The sequence below is a fragment of the Loxodonta africana genome, chromosome 25 (genome assembly GCF_030014295.1).
Source record: "Loxodonta africana isolate mLoxAfr1 chromosome 25, mLoxAfr1.hap2, whole genome shotgun sequence".
NCBI classification, from domain to species: domain Eukaryota; kingdom Metazoa; phylum Chordata; class Mammalia; order Proboscidea; family Elephantidae; genus Loxodonta; species Loxodonta africana.
In genome coordinates this window covers 55,470,135-55,494,299 of record NC_087366.1, presented here as the reverse complement: position 1 = coordinate 55,494,299, position 24,165 = coordinate 55,470,135, and the positions used below count along the sequence as shown (strand labels likewise).

The window sequence follows — 24,165 nt, the reverse complement described above, 5'->3', positions numbered from 1 at the left end:
TGGAACTGTGCTCCGTAGGGCTTTCTTGGCTGTAAACACATGGGGTCTCTATAAGCCAGAATTGACTAGCTGGGAACAGGTTTGGTTTTGTTTTTAATCTTTACGGAAACAGATCACCAGGCCTTTCCCCCACAGTACCACTGAGTGGGTTTGAACCTCTGAATGCTGGAAAAGTTGTCTTTGCGTCTATTCTGAGTCAGTATTTTTGGAACGCCTCTTAAGAAGCTAGGATTTTCCTTCGTCGGTGCTCTGTGCCTCAACTTTCTGGAGGTATTTTGTTAGCTCGTAATGTATTTGTGAATCCTTAGGTGAAGCACCCTGTGCTTTGAGGGTGGTTAAAGTCCAGCTGACACAATGCTGGCATTGGCTGCTCCTGCTCAGGTCCTGGGAGGGCCTGGCTGCTCTCCCTGATCTTGAAAAGCCTGCTGTCCTTAGCAGCCATTCGTGACTGTGTTGTTTATAAATCCCCAAACCCTTTCTGACACTAGCCCTTTATTTTCCTTTGGGAAATGAATTTTCTTAATTTTATTATCCAGTATGTCATTCCCTGCCCAGCTCTTGTGCTCTTATCCTCCCTGTGGGGGGTTCTGTGCTCTCCCCACTTGCAGGCTCAGTCTTTCCTGCTCCCCAGGCCATTTGTTACTGGAGAAGTGAGATTTTTAAGCTGTCTCGGGCTCCTTCTTCACGTTACTCTTGGTTGCTCAGGGCCCTGTTGTTCTTCGGCTCCTGCACAGGTCCCTATATCACATACTCGTGTTTTAGGTGTAAAGTCAAGGTGCTGGTGTTCCCTATTACTGCCTAGCTTGTGCTAACCTTCTCGTGAAAAAATCCACTCTCCAGGCTTACCCTTTCCTTCAGATCAGCAGAACAGAGCGAATTGTTAATTCACTGGGTGTCACTACCCAGGCCCTCAGGGGCTCCCGAGGGTGGATGGGGGATGTCACAGAAGACAGCCTTTGACCTTTGTGGCGTCCTGTGTTATTCTGCAAGTTGCCACTTGACATTGCAGTTATTAGCACAAAACCTTTAACTATAGCTTCCTGCTGTTAACTCCCAGAAGTTACCTGCCACAGGATTATACAACAGCCTGGAGCTCAGGGCGGGGACTGCGAGCCAGAAAAAACCAAAGCCCACTGGCATTGAGTGGATTCCAACTCATAGCGACCCTATAGGACACAGTAGAACTGCCCCAATAGAACTTTCAAAGAGCACCTGATGGATTCGAACTGTTGATGTTCTGGTTAGCGGCCATATCTCTTAACCCCTATGCCACCAGGGTTTCCAAAGGAAGGGCTAATACTGGGGGAATGGCGGGGAGATGAGAAGACTCAGCCCAGGGAGGGGCTGACTGTCAAAATGATGTACAAACATGGGTGTCACTCTTCTTCGGACATGTGTCTCGTCATGGGCAGATCTCAGAAGTCATCTTGTCTAGAGGTGGGACGTGTTGGAATTTAAGGGTACGGGCCTTTGGGGTGTTAACTATATCAGGGTTACCCAGAACTCTGCACCCAAGGATGAAGCTGGAAGTAAGGAATGGGGCCCGGCCTCAACGGAAAAAGGGCTGTGAAAAAGTAGGCAGGAAGTCCTTAGGTTACAGAGATAAGCAAGATGCCTAGAAAAGAGGGGCCCCCTTGGAAGGGTGGGGATCTGGTACTGCCCAGCATTGCCAGCTGGTAGGAAGGGAGCAGACAAGACCGCTACCAAAATGCCTTCACACGTTACCTCCACCACTGCCACACCCTTGCACCAACACCGTGCCAGTCAGCAGGGCACAGCTGCTAGCCATTGTCTGCTGGCTGGGTTGCAGGGAGAGGACAGGTTAGACAACACCTGACAGGGACTCTGCCTGACACGGGGGCTCCAGGTGAGAAACCACGTACCAGGTCAGGAAGGGCAGCACGGGGCTCCCTGCACCCCGTATTAGATGGCGTCATAGGTTACTTCGGACATCTCCAGTGTGCTCCAGTCGTGTTTTGAAATGTCTCCTGGGGAGGGGCTACCCCTTATTCCAGAAGGGGCTGTCTTTTTTTTTTTCTAATTATTATATTTATTTGGTTATATGACCAAGTTTACACATACTAGATACATTTGTAGGGTTTTTATTTTTTTACAGTGTTTAGAGAGAAACCTTTTTTTATTTTTTTTAAATATTGTGTATTTCTGATACACTGCTATTTTCACCTCTTTGTTTTATTATTATTACTATTATTTTGGTGAAAGTATACACAGCCAAAGATACACCATTTCAACAATTTCTCCATGTACAATTCAGTGACTTTAGTTATATTCTTCAAGCCGTGGTACCATTCTTGCTATCCTTTTTCAAATTACTACACCAATACCTTAAACCCACTACCCCCTAAGTGATCCATTGAACCTTTCCAGTTGACTGTCAATTTGACATCACATAGACAATTCTTTAAAAGAGCACAATACTCAAAGCAGATGTACTTTACTAATTAAGATAAGCCATTTTTTGATTCAAAGAAGACATGAGGATAGTTTTGTTTTGAGGTTTAAAGTTTAAATATTATTTTAGGGCAGTAGTTTCAGTGGTTCATTTCAGCCTCAGTGGCTCCTAAAAGTCTGGATTCCATTGACAATTAGAATATCTGTTCCACATTTTCCCCTCTTTTGATCAGGATTCTTCTATAGAGCTACACCCTTCCTGTGGGTTCAGTAAGGGTAGCTGGGCTCCATGCAGTTCTTCTCGTCTCATGGCAAAGGAGGCAATTGTTCATAGAGGCAACCAGACACACGGTTAAATTCCATCTCCAGTTCCTGATTCTCCTTCTGCCTCTGTTGCTTCGGGTGAATGGAGACCAGTTGTTGCACCTTGGATGGCTGCTTGCTAGCTTTTATGATCCCAGTCACTATGCAACAAACTAACAGAAGAGAGGTACTGAGAAACTGTATTAGACCAATTGATTGGGATGTCCCTTGAAACTATGATCCTAAACTCCAAACCAAGAAAACAAACCCCGTGAGATGTTTGTTTTGGTTGTACATAAGTAGCCTCAACAGCTTTTTCTTTCTTTTTTTTGGAAAAGTATATATAGCACGGCATATGCCAACTCATCATTTTTCAGACGTCCAGCTTAGTGACGTCAATTACATTAATCTGTTATGCAACCATCACTCTAAGCTGAAACGCACTGCTTCCCACATGGTGGTTTTTCTTCCCCTTCCTTCTGCCCCTGGTAACCACTGATAAACTTTGGTCTCTCTCTATTTGCCTATTCCTGTTATTAAACAAAAGTATTTTCTCGTATTTTTTTGTTGGTGTTCAGAATGTACCCAGCAGAACAAACACCCGTTTAACAGTTTCTACATGTTAAATTCAGTGACGTTGATTACATTCTCTTCAAGTTGTACAACCAGTATCACCCTCCTTTTCTGAATTGTTCCTCCCACATTAACATAAACCCACTGCCCCCTAAGCTTCTTATCTATTCTTTCGAGTTGCTGTTGTCAGTTTGATCCCATATAGTTTGTGATAATTAGTTTCCTAGTGTTGCCATTAAGGCCAAAGATGAAGAAATTGAAGATTTTTATCAGCTGCTGCAGTCTGAAATTGATTGAACATGCAATCAGGATGCATTGATAATTACTGGTGATTGGAATGTGAAAGTTGGAAACAAAGAAGAAGGATCGGTAGTTGGTCGAAAATATGGTCTTGGTGATAGAAACAATGCTGGAGATCGGATGATAGAATGTTGCAAGACCAACAACTTCTTCATTGCAAATACTTTGTTTCACCAACATAAATGGCGACTATATACATAAAAAAAAAATATATATATTTTTTTTATATACATGGACCTCGCCAGATGGAACACACAGGAATCAAATTGACTACGTTTGTAGAAAGAGACGATGGAAAATCTCAATATCGTCAGTCAGAACAAGGCCAGGGGCCGACTGTGGAACAGACCATCAATTGCTCATATGCAAGTTCAAGCTGAAACTGAAGAAAATCAGAGCAAGTCCATGAGAGCCAAAATACGACCTTGAGTATATCCCACCTGAATTTAGAGACCATCTGAAGAGTAGATTTGATGCATTGAACACTAGTGACCGAAGACCAGACGAGTTGTGGAATGACATCAAGGACATCATACATGAAGAAGGTGAGAGGTCACTGAAAAGACAGGAAAGAAAGAAAAGACCAACATGGATGTCAGAGGAGACCCTGAAACTTGCTTACGAACATGGAGCAGTTAAAGCAAAAGGAAGAAGTGATGAAGTAAAAGAACTGAACAGAAGATTTCAAAGGACTGCTCAAGAAGACAAAGTAAAGTATTTATAATGACATGTGCAAAGAGGTGGAGATAGAAAACCAAAAGAGAAGAACACACTCCACGTTTCTCAAGCTGAAAGAACTGAGGGAAAAATTCAAGCCTCAAGTTGCAATAGTGAAGGATTCTATGGGGAAAATATTAAATGATGCAGGAAGCATCAAAAGAAGATGGAAGGAATACACACAGTCATTATACCAAAAAAGAATTAGTTGATGTTGCCATTTCAAAGGTAGCATACGATCAGGAACTGATGGTACTGAAGGAAGAAGTCCAAGCTGCTCTGAAGGCATTGGCGAAAAACAAGTCTCCAGGAATTGACAGAATATCAACTGAGATGTTTCAACAAGTGGATGCAGCACTGGAGGTGCTCACTCGTCTATGCCAAGAAATATGGAAGACAGCTTCCTGGCCAACCGACTGGAAGAGATCCGTATTTATGAGTATTCCCAAGAAAGGTGATCGAACCAAATGCGGAAATTATAGAACAATATCATTAATATCACACACAAGCAAAATTTTGCTGAAGATCATTCAAAAGCGGCTACAGCAGTATATCGACAGGGAACTGCCAGAAATTCAGGCTGGTTTCGGAAGAGGATGTGGAACCATGGATATCATTGCTGATGTCAGATGGATCCTGGCTAAAAGCAGAGAATACCAGAAGGACGTTTACCTGTGTTTTCTTGAATATGCAAAGGCATTCGACTGTGTGGATCGTAACAGATTATGGATAACACTGCAAAAAATGGGAATTCCAGAACATTTACTTGTGCTCATGAGGAACCTTTACATAGATCAAGAGGCAATTGTTCGGACAGAACAAGGGGATACTGATTGGTTTAAAGTCAGGAAAGGTGTGCACCAGGGTTGTATTCTTTCACCATAACTATTCAATCTGTATGCTGAGCAAATAATACGAGAAGCTGAAGTATATAAAGAAGAACAGGGCATCAAGATTGGAGAAAGACTCATTAACAACCTGTGTTATGCAGATGATACAACCTTGCTTGCTGAAAGTGAAAAGGACTTGAAGCACTTACTAATGAAGATCAAAGACCACAGCCTTCAGTGTGGATTACACCTCAACATAAGGAAAACAAAAATCCTCACAACTGGACCAGTGAAGAACATCATGATAAACGGAGAAAAGACTGAAGTTGTCAAGGATTTCATTTTACTTGAATCCACAATCAACAGCCATGGAAGCAGCAGTCAAGATATCAAATGATGCATTGCATTAGGCAAATCTGCTGCAAAAGACCTCTTTAAGGTGTTAAAAAGCAAAGATGTCACCTTGAAGACTAAGGTGCGCCTGACCCAGGCCATGGTATTTTCAATCACAACATATGCATGTGAAAGCTGGACAATGAATAAGGAAGACTGAAGAAGAATTGACGCCTTTGAATTGTGGTGTTGGCGAAGAATATTGAATATACCATGGGCTGCCAAAAGAACAAACAAATCTGTCCTGGAAGAAGTATGAACAGAATACTCCTTAGAAGCAAGGATGGTGAGACTGCGTCTTACATACTTTGGACATGTTGTCTGGAGGGATAAGTCCCTGGAGAAGGACATCGTGCTTGGCAGAGTACGGGGTCAGCAGAAAAGAGGAAGAACCTCAACGAGGTGGATTGACACAGTGGCTGTAGCAATGGGCTCAAGCATGACAATGATTGTAAGGATGGCGCAGGACCCAGCAGCATTTCATTCTGTTGTGCATAGGGTCACTATGAGTCGGAACCAACTCGACAGCACCTAACAACAACAACAACAACAAGGGTTTCCATAATAAATTACTACAACTGGGTGGCTTAAAACAACAGAATTTTGTTCCCTTCTAGTTCTGGAAACTAGAAGTTCAAAATTGAAGTGTTGGCAGGGCCATGTTCCATCTGAGGGCTCTAGGAAAGGTCCATTCTTTTCTCTCCTAGCTTCTGGTAACCCCGGGTGTTCCTCGGCTTGTGGCAGCATCACTGCGATCTCTGCCCCCATCTCCATTGCCATCTTCTCCGTGCGTGTCTGTGTCTCGTCTCCTCTTCTTGTAAAGACTCCAGTCACACTGGATCAGGGCCCACGCTACTCCAGTGTGACTTCATCTTAACATGATTATATCTGTAAAGACCTTGTTTCCAAATGAGGTCACATTCATAGGTACTGGGATTAGGACTTGAACAAACCTTCTGGGGGGACACAATTCAACTCCTAACAGTGTGCGTGAAGAAGAAAACCTGCTCAGAAAGTTCTCCATGTAGGATCCACATGCTACAGCAAGTTAAACAGAGTAGAGACTAATTTGGATCCTCTTGGTGTCAGGAAACGCATTGCCGGCGAATTGATTCCGACTCATAGCAACCCTCTGGAACAGAGTAGAACAGCCCAATAGGGTTTCCAAGGAGCAGCTGGTAGATTTGAACTGCTGACTTTTTGGTTAGCAGCGGAGCTCTTAACCACTGCACCACCAGCAGTGATGGCTGCTAACCAAAGTGTTGGCAGTTTGAATCCATCAGGCGCTTCTTGGAAACTTTATGGGGCAGTTCTACTCTGTCCTGTAGAGTCACAATGAGTCGGAGTTGACTCAACAGCAAGGGGTTACGGTTTTGTTGGGGTCAGGAACATTACAAGACTTTGTCTAGGGTTCCATGCCGCTTGAGCCAGTAGTGTTGGCCAATCTCATCTTGTTTCACAACAAAAAGACCTGGAAGATATTTTGCTTCTCCCAGGGCCTCACAGAGGTGTTTAACAGGCCCAGGGGAGCTTCTCACCAAAGTAGAATCCCAAACTAAATAACATGGTTGCTTAAGCCGTGAGAAAAGACCGTTAAACCAGCCTTGTTTTCTGGGGTTTTGTAACTGGACATTTCCAAACATTGGCCAGACCCTCTCCTCCAGGGTTGTTTCCACCAAACAAGCTCCTTTTGGGGGCATCAACTTTTGGACTCAAAGAATTTAGCCAGACCTGGATAATTACCTAGAAAAAAATTGTTGTGTCCCAAGTTGGTTGAGGGTTTTAATGAAGCAGAAAGTAGAAGGAAGCTATTGAGAGGGTGGAAGAGTGTGTTCTGAGCCTGCCCTGGTTTTTCCTCTGTAGGTTTTGGCTAGTGATTAAGGAAGATGGACACATGGTCACTGCCCGTCAGGAGCCTCGCCTCGTGCTGGTCTCTATCACCTATGAGAACAACCGTCTGATCCTGGAGGCCCCGGGCATGGATCAGCTGGCTTTGCCTAGCAAGCTGCCCTCTTCAAATGCACTCCAGGACTGCAGGTGCTCTGTGTGGGGGCATCCAAGGACTGCAATAGACCCGGATGTTCTTTAGGGTCTTCCCTGCATTCTATCTTGCTACAGTTTGTAGAGCAGAAGATGACATTGGTAAAGGGAATACTTAAGAGAAGTCCAGTCTGGATTTGGGGTCAAGACAGTGGTCAGACAGGAGTGCGTGGTTAAGAGGATAAGAGCAAATCAGCCTAAATCAAAATCCCCACTTTCTCACTTCTCTGCCACTTCGTTTCTGACACCAGCAGCACAGGCGGCACTTCTTCCTCTGACCCGAGCCACCTGGAGCTAGGTCAGAGCTCACAAGTTCAAGGGCACAGACTGCCAATTCTGCCCAAGATGTCAGATGCCAGCCATAAGCTTGGGAGTCCTCACGACACCCTCACTTCTTACCTGCTGGCTACAAATTCAGCATTTTCCCACTACTCCATCAGGCTGCCGGGCACAAGCTTGCTCCCTCCACCCTGGCTCCCTCACTTCTGACCTGCTGGATACAGATTCGGGGGTTCCTTCTACCCCTTCAGGATACAAGCTGTAAGCTCAGGGGCTCCCAGTTCCCCTCAATTCTGCTCTTTTGGCTTCCAACACTCCTTTGGGTTCAATAATTTACTGGAACGACTCACAGAACTCAGGGAAAGAGCTATACTTACAATTATAGTTATTTTGCAGGAAAAAAGGCTACAATGAAGAGCTGCATAGGACAAGGTCTGGGAGGGTTTCCACTGCGGAGCTTCCATGTCCCAAAGGGTGTGCTACCCTCCCAAGGACATCACAGTCTTTTGCCAACCAGGAGCCCTTGGTGTGTCCCTGTCCATAGCCTTTATTGGAGTCTCATTAAGTAGACATGATTGACCGAATCATGCCACCTCCCCCTAGGCCAGCCATCCAGAGGTGGTCTTTCTGGCCTGGCCATCCCTCACCTGAGTCTCCTTGCTAGCGTAAACCCTCAGGTATGGTCTGGAAGCTTAGATAACAAAAGACACCTCAATTATTCAAGAAAGAAATTCCAGGGGTTTAAAATTCTCTCTCAGGAACCTGGGGCAAAGACCAAATTCTTTGGGTAAAGTTAAATTCTTTACCCCACAGCGATTCAGAGTGTAGAGGGGGCAAAATGTGCTAGTCTTTAGGCCCTGTCTCCTTTCATTTGAGTCGATGGACATTTATTCAAAATTGCCGACCCTTCAGCCAGGCAGTCAAGGGAGTAAGTGGGGCCTGTACCAGCTGAATCTCAGGGCTGGTGACAAGGATGCTGGAGCTTTTTAAGATGCCTCTGAGGCCTGGGTCTGAGACTAAGGTGTTGTTGGGAGGAGTAGGGTAAGAGGATTTCCATGACTGGTCTAGGGACCTGCCTCAGGCCTGGCTTCCTGTCAGTGATGGGACTCTCTGCAGGACTGCCAAGTTCCATGTCTTGCCCAGTGCTATCACGAAGGCTTAGAGGCTCAGGTGTTCATCATGGGTGCTCTGTATTCCTTTCTAACCAATGGGACTTAAAAAAAAAAATTATGAGTGTACATATATATGTGTGTGCATGTATGTATGTGTGTATGTGTATGTGTGTATATGTATGTATATCTGTGTATGTATGTATATGTATATATGTGTGTATGTATATGTGTGGAAACCTTGGTGGCATAGTGGTTAAGTGCTATGGCTGCTAACCAAAGGGTCGGCAGTTTGAATCCGCCAGGTACTCCTTGGAAACTCTATGGGGCAGTTCTACTCTGTCCTGTAGGGTCACTATGAGTCAGAATCGACTCGACGGCACTGGGTTTGTTTTTTTTTGGTTTATGTATATATGTGTATGTGTGTGTATATGTATATGCGTGTAGATATGTCTATGTATGTGTGTGTGTATATATATATATATAAGATTGAAGTTGTCGAGGATTTCGTTCTACTTAGATCTACAATCAACAGCCATGGAAGCAGCAGTCAAGAAATCAAAAGATGCATTGCATTGGGCAAATCTGCTGCAAAAGGTCCCTTTAAAGTGTTGAAAAGCAAGGATGTCACCTTGTACACTAAGGTGCACCTGACCCAAGCCATGGTATTTTCAATCACCTCATATGCATGCAAAAGCAGGACAATGAATAAGGAAGACCAAAGAAGAGGTGACATCTTTGAATTGTGGTGTTGACGAAGAATATTGAATATACCACGGACTGCCAGAAGAATGAACAAATCTGTCTTGGAAGGAGTACAACCAGGATGCTCCTTAGAAGCAAGGATGGCGCTAACACGTCTTACATACTTTCGACATGTTATCAGGAGGGATCAGTCCCTGGAGAAGGACATAATGCTTGGTAAAGTAGAAGGTCAGCGAAAAAGAGGAAGACCCTCAATCAGCTGGATTGACACAGTGGCTGCAACAATGGGCTTAAGCGTAACAATGATTATGAGCATGGCGCAGGACCAGGCAGTGTTTCATTCTGTAGTACGTAGGGTTGCTATGAGTCGGAGCCGACTCGAAGGCACCTAACGCAACAACAAATGTATGTATATATAAATTGGAGCCCTGGTGGTACAGCGGTTAAGAGCTTGGCTGCTAACCAAAAGGTGGGCAGTTTGAATCCACCAGCCGCTCCTCAGAAACCCTATGGGGCAGTTATTGCCAATTCAATATTATTTACATGTAAAAACTCAGTGACATTACTGTGTGCATCATGTCGAGCAACCATCACCACGATCCAGTTCCAGGCTTTCCCATCACCCTTAACGGAAGCTAGTGCCCACAAGCAATGACTCCCTCTTTCCTCCTCCCGTCCACCCACCCCTGGTCTCTATACATTTGCCTGTTCTAGATATTTCATATAAGTGAGATCACACATATTTACCCTTTTGAGATGACTTATTTCATTCAGCATGTTTTTAACCATTAGAACTTTTGAAAAAAGTTTAAGTATGTGAAAAAGAAGTGGTGTCCCAAGATCCTAGGGCTCAGAGGAGAGGCTAAGATTGATCCCTGGGCCCTAATCTTACTCTTTCGTGAGCAAAGTGTCTGAGCTAACACTTAAGCTTCCTAATCTTAAAACATCCGAAGAAGTATCTCGCCGAATAGAATATTTTGGTTAATTATCTTAGCAAGCTAAAAATCCAGTTCCCTTCTAGTCAGTTCCGACTCATGGCAAACCTATGTGTGTCAGAGTAGAACAGTGCTCATCAGGGTCTTCAGTGCGTGATTTTTGGGAAGTAGATCGCCAGGCTTTTCATTTGAGGCACCTTTGGTTAGCAGTGAAGCGCAGTAACTATTTGCACCGCCTAGGAACTTAGCAAACTTATAAGGTGGTTATCGTTAATTCCACTTTAGCAGTGAGGAAACCAAGACTTCGGTCACTATCCTGCAAAGGTGGAGCTGGAATTTGAATCCACCTGCCTCTTAGGCTTTTGCTCTTAACTCCTATGTACTTGTAAAGAAACCAAACCCGTTGCCATCAAGTCAATTCCAACTCATAGCAACCCTATAGGACAGAGTAGAACTGCCTCATAGGGTTTCCAAGGAGTGGCTGGTGGATTTGAACTGCTCGCCTTTTGGTTAGCAGCCAAGTGTTTAACCACTGTGTCACTCCTATGCACAGAAAGGAAAAAAGATTTTCCATGACTGATGGGTTTTGAGCAAATACATTTACTGAAGAGGAAAACTGTAGCCATCTCCACTTGACTGGAGGACACCAGAAGCTCAGGGAAAATGCTTCCTTGATGTGTCGAGAGACAGACGTGGATGTTGCCTGGCAGACTCACTTTGTCACCCAGATTAAGCAAATGTTTCCCTCCAGGTGATTTCCCTTGCTAAACAGGCAGAACTCTAGGGAGACACAAACCCTCCCTGGGGAGAAAGAGGAGGACCCAGTTGGGACTGATCCGAGTCTGACAGTCACCCAATGAAGCTCTTTCTTGTATCCATTCATTCTGTATTTCTGAATGTGGTGGGAATGAAGGCCCCAAAGCCCTGGTGATTTGGAGAAACCAGACGCAGGGAGCTGTACATTTGGATTGACACCAAGGGGGAAGATGTCATCATCACCTCTCCTTAGATGTACTGCAGCTAGTGCAGCCTGTATTATAATTTCTCTTTAATGGGGTGCCTGCCATGAGAACTGGTAAAAACAGAAGAAGTGATATAAAGTAGATGGTAAGTAACAGAGTGATTACCATGGTGAGCTCACCAGAGCCTAAAATAAAATGAGCTCAAGTCAGAAAGAAGAAAAGGAAATCCCTTAACACAGGCATATGGACAAGGCTGAAATGCCATGGTAGGCTTTCTTTTTTAACTTTCGTTGTTAGTGTCTCATTATCAGTCTTCCCTGTCCACCCTTTGTGGTGGCAATTTTTTTGAGTGAATATAGACCAATAAGTTTTCTTGATTATCACAAGAATTTGAGAGGTTTTTGTCTAAAAAGGCCAAGTTTATGTTTTAAAGTTGGAGGAAGGAAGAAATAACTTTAAACTTGGGTAGTCTAACACAAGTTTTATATCTTTGTAACTGAACACTAAGTCAGTTTTAAAACAGAAGTGATTTCTCCAGCTGGCTTTCATTCAGCTACAAGTATATTGACCGCTGATTATATTATAGAGCTGAAAGTGCTTACTCATCTACGCCAAGAAATTTGAAAGACACCTACTTGGCCAGCTGGCTAGAAGAGATCCATATTTATGCCCAGTCCAAAGAAAGATGATCCAACAGAGTGTGGAAATTATGGAATGATATCGTTAATATCAAACACAGGTAAGATTTTGCTGAAGAGAATTAAAAAACGTTTGCAGCAGTACATCAACAGGGAACTGCTAGAAATTCAAGCCAGGTTCAGAAGAGGACGTGGAACAAGGGATATCATTGTTGATGTCAGATGGGTCTTGGCTGAAAGCAGGGAATATCAAGAAGATGTTTGCCTGTGTTTTATTGACTATGTGGAGACATTTGACTGTGTGGATCATAACAAATTATGGATAACATTGTGAAGAGTGGGAATTCCAGAGAAGAACTGGTACATAGACTAAGAGGCAGTCATTCACAGAACAGGGAGATACTGCATTGCTGAAAATAAGGAAAGGTGTGTGTCAGGGCTATACTGTTTCACCATATTTATTGAGTCCCCCATGTATCTGTCAGTTTGTTGTACTGTGGGGGCTTTCATGTTGTTGTGGTGCTGGAAGCTATGCTACCGGTATTCAAATATCAGCAGGGTCACTCATGGCAGACAGGTTTCAGCTGAGCTTCAGGACTAAGACGGACTAGGAAGAAGGAACTGGTGGTCTACTTCTGAAAAGAATTAGCCAGTGAAAACCTTATGAATAGCAGTGGAACATTGTCTGATACAGTGTTGGAAGATGAGCCCCTCAGGTTGGAAGGTATTCAAAATACAACTGAGGAATAGCTGCCTCCTCAAAGTAGAGTCAACCTTAATGATGTGGATGGAGTCAAGCTTTTGGAACCTTCATCTGCTCATATGGCATGACTCAAAATGAGAAGAAACAGCTGCAAACATTCATTGATAATCTGAACATGGAATGTACTAAGTATGAATCTAGGAAAACTGGAAATCGTCAAAAATGAAATGGAACACATAAACATAGATATAGGCACTAGTGAGCTGAAATGGACTGGTATTGATCATTTCGAATCTGACAATCATATGGTCTACTATGCCAGGAATGACAACTTGAAGAGGAACAGCGTTGCATTCATCATCAAAAAGAAAATTTCAACATCTGTCCTGAAGTACCAAGCTGTTGGTGATAAGATAATATCCGTACAAGGAAGACCAGTTAATATGACTATTATTCAAATTTACACGCCAACCAGTAAGGCCAAAGACGAAGAAATTGAAGATTTTAACTGGCTTCTGCAGTCTGGGAAATCCTGGTGGTGTAGTGGTTAAGTGCTACAGCTGCTAACCAAGAGGTGGGCAGTTCGAGTCCTCTAGGCACTCCTTGGGAACTATCGGGCAGTTCTACTCTGTCCTATAGGGTCGCTATGACTTGGAATCTACTTAATGGCAGTGGGTTTGGTTTTTGGGTTTTCTGCAGTCTGAAATTGATCAAATGTGCAACCAGGATGCACTGATAATTACTGGTGATTGGAATGCGAAAGTTGGAAACAAAGAAGGATTGGTAGTTGGAAAATATGGTCTTGGTGATAGAAATGTTGGGGGAGATTGCATAATAGAATTTTGCAAGTCAGACTTCTTCATTGCAAATACCTTTTTTCACCAACATAAATGGTGACTATGTATGTGGACCTCACCAAATGGAATACACAGGAGTCAAATGGACTACATCTCTGGAAAGATATGATGGAAAAGCTCAATATCATCAGTCAGAACAAGGCTGGGGCCAACTGCAGAAGAGACCATCAATTGCTCATATGCAAGTTCAAGTGGAAACTGAAGAAAATTAGAATAAGCCCACAAAAGCCAAAGTATGACCTTGAGTATAGCCCACCTGAATTTAGAGACCATCTCAAGAAGAAATTTGACACATTGAACACTAATGACTGAATTACATCAAGGACATCATACATGAAGAAAGCAAGAGGCCATTAAAAAGACAGGAAAGAAAGAAAAGACCAAAATGGATGTCAGAAGAGACTCTGAAATTTGCTGTTGAATACCAAGTAGCTAAAGGGAGTGGAAGAAATGATGAAGTAAAAGAGCTGAACAGAAGATTTCAAAGGACGGCTTGAGAAGACAAAGTAAAATACTATGATGACATGTGCAAAGACCTGAAGATAGAAAACCAAAAGGAAAGAGCACACTCAGCATTTCTGAAGCTGAAAGAACTGAAGAAAAAATCCAAGCCTCGAGTTGCAATTTTGAAGGATTCTACAGGGAAAATATTAAACGATGCAGGAAGCATCAAAAGAAGATAGAAGGAATACACAGAGCCACTATACCAAAAAGAATTGATTGATGTTCAGCCATTTCAGGAGGTAACATATGATCAGGAACCAATGGTATTGAAGGGAGAAGTTCAAGCTGCACTGAAGGCATTGACAAAAAACAAGGCTCCGGGAACTGACAGAATACCAATTGAGATGTTTCAGCAAATGGATGCAGGGCTGGAGGTGCTCACTCGTCTATGCCATGAAATTTGGAAGACAGCTACGTGGCCAACCGGCTGGAAGAGATCGGTATTTATGCCTATTCCCAAGAAAGATGATGCAACAGAATATGGAAATTATCAAACAATGTCATTAATATCACACGCAAGCAAAATTTTGCTGAAGATCATTCAAAAGCGGCTGCAGCAGTATATCGACAGGCAACCGCCAGAAATTCAAGCTGGATTCACAAGAGGACATGGAACCATGGATATCTTTGCTGATGTCAGATGGATCCTGGCTGAAAGCAGAGAATGCCAGAAAGATGTTTACCTACATTTTACTGACTATGCAAAGGCATTCGACTGTGTGGATCATAACAAATTATGGATGACATTTCAAAGAACAGGAATTCCAGAACACTTAATTATGCTCATAAGGAACCTATACATAGATCAAGAGGCAGTTGTTCAAACAGAGCAAGGGGATACTGTGTGGTTTAAAGTCAGGAAAGGTGTGTGTCAGGGTTGTATCCTTTCACCATACCTATTCAATCTGTATAATACAAGAAGCTGGACTATATGAAGAACAACAGGGCATTAGGATTGAAGGAAGACTCCTTAACAACCTGTGTTATGCAGATGACACACACGGCCTTGCTTGTGGAAAGTGAAGGGGACTTGAAGCACTTACTGATGAAAATCAAAGACTGCAGCCTTCAGTGTGGATTATACCTCAATATAAAACCCAAAAAGCCAAACCCACTGCCGTCGAGTCAGGAAATAAAAATCCTCACAATTGGACCAATAAGCAACTTCATGGTAAACAGAGAAAAGTTTGAGGTTGTCAAGGATTTCATTTTACTTGGATCTACAATCAGCTCTCATGGAAGCAGCAGTCAAGAAAGCAAAAAGATGCATTGCATTGGGCAAGTCTGCTGCAAAAGACCTCTTTAGAGTGTTGAAAAGCAACGATGTCACCTGGAAGACCAAGGTGAACCTGACCCACACCATGGTGTTTTCAGTTGCCTCATATGCATGTGAAAGCTGGATGATGAATAAGGAAGACTGAAGAAGAATAGATGCCTTTGAATTGTGCTGTTGGAGAAGAATATTGAATATACCATGGACTGCCAGAGGAATAAGCAAATCTGTCTTGGAATAAGTATGGCCAGAATGCTCCTTAGATGCAAGGATGGCGAGACTACATCTCACATAACTTTGGACATGTTATCAGAAGGGACCAGTCTCTCTCGAAGGACATCATGCTTGGTAAAGTAGAACATCAGCGAAAAAGAGGAAGAGCCTCAATGAGATGGATTGGCATAGTGACTGCAACACTGAGCTCAAGCATAACTAGGACTGTGAAGATGGCGAATGACCGAGCAGTGTGTTGTTCTGTTGTATGTAGGGTCACTGTGGGTTGGAACCAACTCAATGGCACCTAACCAAGAAGTAATTTTTGGTAGGTTATTTTTGCCTTGTGAATTATTAAACTGCTAACTAATGAAGTTAGAATGTACTTACATAGTGAAAGTCAAATTTTTTCATGGGATGTTGATGATGGAACATTTTGTGTCAAAATGTGAAAGAAAGTGTATTTTACAGAAAGTTCTGAAAGAATTGAAGGTTGAAGGATGGAGGAATAGATACATGCGGTCTGTTTCAGGGATGGGGGACAGTGAGGATTAGCAGAGAAATAATTTTCAGGAGTGGAAAGGGGTGTTTTATAATTAGTATCCCCTTACCTTGTTGGGTGCTCTCTACTTTTCAAAGCTTACCTGCGTAGGTGGAAGCTGAGGGGTAGAAGTGCATACGTTACATGCAGTGCTGTTCTGAAGAAGTTGACGGGCCGTGCTGAACCCAGGAGCAGGAGCTTAAGGAACTGCTGACCAGTGGCATCAAGTCTGTTGAAGTAAGAGACTGGTTGGTTCCAGGAGAGTTTTAGAGGAAAGGCCAAAGTTCAGGCAAGGACCATGAGATGTCTGTGAAGTCCTAGCCAAGAATTAAACAGAGGCTAAACAATGGCTCCAAAAAGGGGGTTTGGAGAGAAGGAAGAGGTCCAAGAACTGCTAATACAATGGCATCAGGATTTGACAGTAGATGAGTGAGGAGGCAAGAGGGTAAGAAGGCTCTGCCAGACCACGGTTATGGGTCACCAGGTGCACGGGGGTTCAGCTAACCATTCTTAAGTGTACAACTCAGTGACATTAATTTCATTCACCATGTTGTATAGCCATCACCACTCTTCATCTTCGTGTGTTTCTCATCACCTCCAACAGAAACTCAGTACCCACTGAGCAGTAATTCCCCATTTTGTCCTCCCCCAGCCCCTGGTAATCACTAATTAACTTTGGCCTCTATGCCTCTGCCTAGTCTAGATAATTCACGTAAGTGGGGTCGTACAGTATTTGTGCTTTTGTGACTGACTTATTTCACTCAGCATCATGTTTTCAGGGTTCCTCCATGTGGTAGCATGTATCAGAACTTCATATACCACATTTTATTTATCCATTCAACTCCTGAGAGACACTTGTGTTGTTTCCACTTTTGGCTGCTGTCAGAATCTGCATTTTAACTGCATCTCCAGCTGACTGGCCTGCACAGTAGAGTCTGAGAAGCATTTTTCTAGAGCACATTCTGCCCTAGTCCCCCTCCTCTTCTGTTCCGCCCACCTTCTGCCAAAGGACCGCTTACAAGCCTTCTGGGGTAGTCAAGCTGCAACAGTCCGGCTATTCCATTGCACACCATCACTCAATGTGTTGATGTTAGTAACCGTGGTGTTTTCTTGTGACCCTTCCAGGGTATTCGGGCTTGACATTAAGGGCAGGGACTGTGGCGACGAGGCAGCTCAGTGGTTTACCAACTTCTTGAAAACAGAACCTTTCAGGCTGGTTCAGTTTGAAACAAACATGAAGGGGAGACAATCAGAGAAAATCTTGTCTCCTTCTGTACAGAATTATGAGGTAAGCTTACGGTGAGTTTCTCTTCACTTCTACGGGCACCCTCCTCTTTCTGGCTCCTTTCTTGGCTGACAAAGAGTCTGTCTTCAGAAACCAGTTAGGAGAGTATGTATTGTAATGGCCTGAGTGAGTGTTAATGAGGGCACAACCCGGGCAGAGACACAGGGAATGGAGAGGGAGAAGAAATATTTCAAAAGTGGAGTCTCTAAGGTTTGAATATGGGTACTATTCAACCCTTATTCAGTAATCCTTATTCAGGTAAGGATTTGAGTATGGATTGAATCAGGATTGAATAGGGGAGATAGTGGAGGGAGAAGTCAAGGGTGGCTCCCTGGTTTCCAGCTTTGCGCTGCCAGGTACACAGTGAACTCAGAAAGAAACTAGTGTGGGAGGCAAAGGTGAGACTTTTGCTTGGGGCTGAATCTAGGTACCCTGAAATTACAAGGCAAGGATTTCTGAAGGCATCTTGTTTTAAAGAGTACTGCGCTCTCTGCCAGTTAAGGCCCAAAGACCAATGCCCTGGTTCTGCAGTGAGATAAGATGTAAAAAGCTACAAGTACCTTTTTCTTCCCAGGTCCCCTAAATGATAAGCTCCTTGATGGCAGCTTTTTTTTTTTTTTTTTTAGTGATTGCTTTATTTTTATCCCGTTTAGATAGAATTCAAAAACGAGGGGAGAACCAAAAGACTTGGATATTTTTCTAAACTGGGTTCTTCAGTCCTGGATAGTTGAAAGTAGTAGTTACGTTGTTCTCTCCGTCTCAGTCACCTAGGCTCCCTGGAGCTAAGCATTTGGAGTGAAGTGTGGGAGTCCTTGGGTCAATTGGGTTGAATGTGTGCAGGGTGTGGGAGCTCTGCTGTGGGTGATGGGGGAGGAAGAGGGGCAGGAGATAAAGATGGAAGGAAACTTGATCTTTGTCCACTTTGAGTTCAAGGGCAGGGTTTTTTTGCCTTTGTTCACTGATGTTTCCCCACCTGGCACAGTGCCTAGGACATGGTTGGTGCTCAATAAATATTTGTTGAGTGAATGGCTGTTGTCGAAAGCGATTATTACTAGAGTAGAGCTGACTGGTGGGGCAATGTTTAAATGCTTAGCTGCTAACCAAAAGGTCGGCAGTTGGAACCCTCCAGTGAGTCCACGGGAGAAAGACCTGGCGATCTCTGATAAAGATTACAGTGCAGGAAGCTCTACGGGGCAATTCTGCTCTGTCATTTGGGGTCGCAATGAGTTGGAATTGACTTGATGGCACACCACAACAATAACAGAGTTGACTGGCAGCAGGCCCGTCCCCTGTTTGATAAGGATATGGAAGGGGCACTGTGTAGGGAGCTGGCATGAGGACCAAGAAATATGAGGCCTGGGAGGCATCTTTGGCTTGAGCCCTGCCTGCTGCCTCCAATTGAGTGCAGACATGGAGAGCCCCATGGAGGCTTAGCAGGCAGGACCCATACTCCAGCACTTACCTGGCTGTTCCTAGCCCCACAGTATCACCTCTCTCTGCTGGACACCACTCTTCTGTACTCAAGTAATCTTGCTTCTGGGCTCTGCTTAGCTTTGCAGTTGGTCTAAGCGATTTCAGGGGACAGTGAGGCCTGATTATGCTGTGTTCTTGGTACAGGTGGCCTACCCGGACTGCAGCCCAATTTTGGTTCTCTCAGAAGCCTCCCTGGCAGATCTGAACACCAGGCTGGAGAAGAAAGCAAAAATGGAGCATTTCCGGCCAAATATCATAGTGACGGGCTGCGGCCCTTTTGATGAGGTAAGCAGCCCACTGCCTTTATGCGTCGTGTTCGGATGTGCTGTTCTAGATGTTCAGGGAACTGCTGTCTCCTTTGGAGTGCTAACTCAGCTCCTCCAAGGTTGGCAGTGGAGAAGACCTCTTCTTCCCCAAGATTCACCTTAACCTGGTGGAGTTTTTCTATATTGCTGATGCCATCACTTCACTGGCCTCAGGGGGGCGCTGATTCCCATTTAGTGCTCTGGACCCGAGGAGACAATCCCAGCTCTAAATTTAAACAAGTCTGAGACTTCCTTTGCTATGTTAGTTGCCACACAGTTGCCTCCTACTGAGGGTGACTTTATGTATAATAGAATGAAAAGTTGCCCGGTCCTGTGCCCGGTCCTGCACCATTTTCATGATCTTGGGTATGTTTGAGCCCACTGTCGAGGCTATTGTGGCAATCCATCTCATTGAGGGTTTCCCTCGTTTTCGTTGTCCCCCTACTTTACCAAACATGATGACTTTTTCTAGCATTTGGTCTTTCCTGATGATGTCCTAAGTAAATGAAACAAAGTCTTGCTATCCCTGCTTCTAAGGAACATTCTGGCTGTATTTCTTCTAAGACAGATTTGTTCTTTCTTTTGGCAATCTACAGTATATTGAATATTTTTTGCCAACACCGCAGTTTGAAAGTTTCAATTCTTCTTCTGTCTTCCGTTTTCACTACCCAACTTTCACACGAGTATGAGGCAATTCAAAGAGCTCCAGCTGCTAACCAAGAGGTCAGTAGTTTGAATCCACCAGGCGCTTTTTAGAAACCCTGTGGGACAGTTCTTCTCTGTCGCTATGAGTCAGAATTGACTGACAGCAGCGGGTGTGGATTTTTTTGGTTTGTCTTGAGTCAGACGCCTTAGTCACCAAAGTGGCATCTTGCTTTTTAATACTTTTGAAGAGGCCTTTTGCAGAAGATTTGCCCAATACAAAACATTGCTTGATTTCTTAACTGCCACTTCCATGGATGTTGATGGTTGATCCAAATAGAATGAGATTCTTGGCAATGTCAATTTTAAGACTATGCTAGAATATATAATGGTAGCTCAGGCATAACTAAAGGAAAATTAATATGAAGAAAACAGAAAACTCAGTAGTGTGACACACAGGTGTGGTTTACTCATCTGTACCACATAGGAGTGCCCTGAAAGATCTGAGACTCCTGGAAGCACTAGACTCCAAAGTGGGGCCCAGAAGGATAAAGGAGTTGAGCTGTGAACGGTGTCCCCTGGCATTCCATGCAGTGGCCCCAGTTCTTTCCCAGGAGGCATACATTCTCTCCCATGTGACTGACACCAGAAATGTCCTCTCTCTTCAAGGACACTCCCTTATGGCCTCATAGGGATAACCACACCAGAGCCCAGTAGTGACCTGAGATCTGTACATCAATGCATAGAACTGAGTGTTGGTTTATAATATGAAACATCAGACATATTAAGCATTGTGGGGTGGGGTGGGCTAAACTTTCTGAGCATGGAAGGTAACAACTACAAATGCCATTTATCGGGTGTTTGCAGAGGCGTCTCTAAGTATGGCGGGTATGCTGCATGCCCTGGGCACCACTCGAAGTGGGGGTGCCACTGAGCAGTTTCCATTAATCATCGCAGTTTCCACTGCGCCAGCTGTGAGAGATCATTCGGCAAGTTAACACTAATACTTTTGTGTTTGAGAGCATCCATGGGACTCTGGTGGCACAGTGGCTTAAGAGCTCGACTGCTAACCAGAAGGTCAGCAGTTCAAATCTACCAGCTGCTCCTTGGAAACTCCATGGGGCAGTTCTAGTCTGTCCTATAGGGTTGCTATGAGTCAGAATCAACTCAATGGCAATGTTTTTTTTCTAGGGGCGGGGTATGGGCCAAGGGGAAACCCTGTTGGCGTAGTGGTTAAGAGTTTGGCCGCTAACCAAAAGGTCTGCAGTTCAAATCCACCAGCTGTTCCTTGGAAACCCTGTGGGGCTGTTCTACCCTGTCCTATAGGGTTGCTATAAGTTGGAATTGACTCTACTACGGTGATGGGTTATTTTTGGTTTATGGGTCAAGACACACTGTGTGATCTTGCTGTGCTGAGTGTTAAAAGAGAAGGAACTGAAAAAAATGACTTTGAGTACATCATAGACCAACTTTCATCAGTGAAAGCAAGGAAGGTATAGTCGTAATTTTCAAGCAGCGCCGTCATGTGTTAAGTAAAAGATTAACAAGCTTGACTTGTATTTTTGAGCTGAGACTGTAGGGTCGCTGTGAATCAGGATTGACAGCAGTGGGTTTATCATTATGGCGAAGTTATCTAAAAGATGGGTGTCAGATGTTTGGACGGGGCACAGAGGTATAGCAAGGGGGGTAGAGGTGGGCATTTGCCTCCTTGTGCAAGTCCGAGGGGGCACCAGGTGATGCACCGCAGGACGTTCTGAGGTGCCACAAAGATGAAAGGCGCCTGACTGAGGCAGCTGGACCAGAAGGGGGGAGACGTTTCTGCTGACGAGTGACTGCTATCAATGTCTACTCATTTTTAAAATGGGGGGGTACGACTTAGAGGTTGCCCCCGGGCGCTCATCCCCCTGGCCACAGCCCTGCAGGGGCACAGTTTCGGTGCTTGCCGTAGGCGCTGTTTTCTGTAGGTGCACCCCTGTCCCTGGGTGCCAGGCGGTGTGTCTGGGACCCCTGGGTACAGAGATGAAAAGATGTGGATCCTACCCTTCAGAAGTTTTCAGCATGGTGAGAGGCGTGGCCACAAAGCAATGGGAAAAGTGTGAGAAGTGCTTTAAAGCACATGGTCAGAAGGTGCCAGGGATGCTTAGAAACAGGAATGGGTTAAATATGCCTAGGGAAGAGGTGTCGGGCGGGAGGGATCAGACCGAGCCCCACAGAGGCCGTGCAGTGTGGCCTGAACTCTGAAGAAGGGCTGGGAACGGTGTCCTGTGCGTGTAGACGAGGGCGAGTGGGGGTCACTGTGGGCAAGGACAACAGCCAGTCGGCAGGCCCAGAGGTGTGAGAGGCGCCCACGAATATTTCAGAATCTGGAGCAGGGTTGGTTTCGTCCCAAGGGAAAGGACCGGAACTGTTTTTCTCCCCAGAAGTAAATCTAGATTTCCTGGGACCTGAAGTTTATATGATTTTTTTTTTTTTTTAAAGGGGAGGTCCTCTTTAAGAAAAAGAAAATAAAAACAAAATGAGGAGCAAGGCCTTGAAAAGGGGCGGTGCAAGTGAGAGGCCCTGACAAGTAAGCCTCACTACCAGTTGCCTGGAGTCCATTTCGACTCATGGCACCTCCATGTGTGTCAGAGTGAAACTGCGCTTCATACGGTTTTGAATGGCTAATTTTTCACAAGTATATTACCAGGCCTTTCTTCCAAGGTGCCCTGTGGGTAGACTCTCGAACTGCCAATTTTTTGATTAGCGGCCGAGCACGTTAGCCATCTGCACTACCTATGGACTCAGTAAGCCTCATTTCTTCCCGGTGAATCTGCTTGTTTCTCCCTTTGCTAGTTCCCCGAGTTGTCCAGTTGAGCTGCACCTAAGTCCCAGGTCATTAAAATACTTTTTCAGCCCTGAATAAAATTTTCCTAGGATCTGGATTAGAAATTTGTTCATGAAGCAATGTCCCTCCACAAGAATCGTCCACTATTTCCTGAGAAGCTTCCTTTTGCGGAGTAAGTTTTTCTGACATGTCTCCGTCGAAGGGTGAGTTGTTTTGGTATTAATTTTAGTTTAAGATCTTGAGCCAGGGATATAAGAAGAAAGATTTTCTCATGCCTGGCCGAAGATTTTGCTTTTCTGTAATGAGCGAATGGAAACCCAAGGCTAACGCAAGCCTATTCATGCTCTCTTAGGCAACTTGAATGGGCAGACTTTTTTTTTCTTTTGAATAATAAAATTTTAAATGACTTTGTGTTCCCATAAACAGTCCATTTTTTGTTTTATTCCTGCGTTCCGTACCCATTGTGATGGGTTTACAGATATAATAAATGAAGTAGAGCTCTCTTATTTCTATGAAAGAGTTCCCCAACTGTGGACATTTAATAAAAAAAAAAAAAAATCTGCCTATCAAATGATGCTAACGTTGTCATTTCTTCTCCCTTAAATGAGGAAATCTGGTAGTTAAGGGTCAGTAGCATTAACCTGTCTACCTGGCGCCATTACACAAGTACGCCCTATCAATTAGTGGGGCCCTATTAAATATTAATGGATAATATATGTGAATATTTAATAAACCAACAAATAAAAAAAAAAACTGCAAACCTAAGCATGGTGCAAAAATTCAGGCTTTTGTTTATTGCAAAATTATACAGCAGCGGGAAATGCACGGTGCTGTATTGACTCTTTGTGACCCAAAGTGCTTTGCACATTTTCCACGTACCTGAGAACGTTAGGCAGGTTTTAGAAGCCTGCTTCGCTTGGGCCGGTACCGTGTTTGTGTGCGAAGAGTGCAGAGGTATGAGGTTTAGAAAGAATAAAATTAACCAGCACTTCTTAGCTCTGTAGCAGGCTATTGCGGGGTCAGTATTTCCTGAACTTTGGTCGCTGTCCTCCTGGTGAACAGGATTTGGCTGTCTTTCTGTTCAAAGAAAAGAAAATTTAAGTAGACTTTATTTTTCAGAGCAGTTAGAGGTTTATAGAAAATTGCAGAGAAAGTACTGACTTCCCAGTCCCCCTCCCCCACCCCTTATTAACCTCAGGTGGTCCATTTGGTACTGCTGATGAACTAATATTGATGAATTATTGTTAACTAAAGTCCACTAGAGTTCACTCTTTGTGTCGTACGGTCCTATGGGTTTTGACGAATGCATAATGTCATATGTCCACCATTGCAGTACTGTACAGAATAGT

The 24,165-nt window shown here is 44.1% G+C and overlaps 1 protein-coding gene across 2 annotated transcripts in view; it reads left to right on the top strand.

The window, feature by feature from the left end:
- The window catches only part of MTARC2 (mitochondrial amidoxime reducing component 2), a 44,527-nt gene that overhangs the window by 2,347 nt on the left and 18,015 nt on the right, over nucleotides 1-24,165 (top strand). For both annotated transcript variants that reach the window (XM_064276889.1, XM_064276888.1), the window contains exons 2-4: nucleotides 7,392-7,565; nucleotides 17,413-17,575; nucleotides 19,190-19,330. In XM_064276889.1, coding sequence (XP_064132959.1) covers nucleotides 7,392-7,565; nucleotides 17,413-17,575; nucleotides 19,190-19,330 — 478 coding nt within the window. The remainder of the gene's footprint in view (nucleotides 1-7,391; nucleotides 7,566-17,412; nucleotides 17,576-19,189; nucleotides 19,331-24,165) is intronic.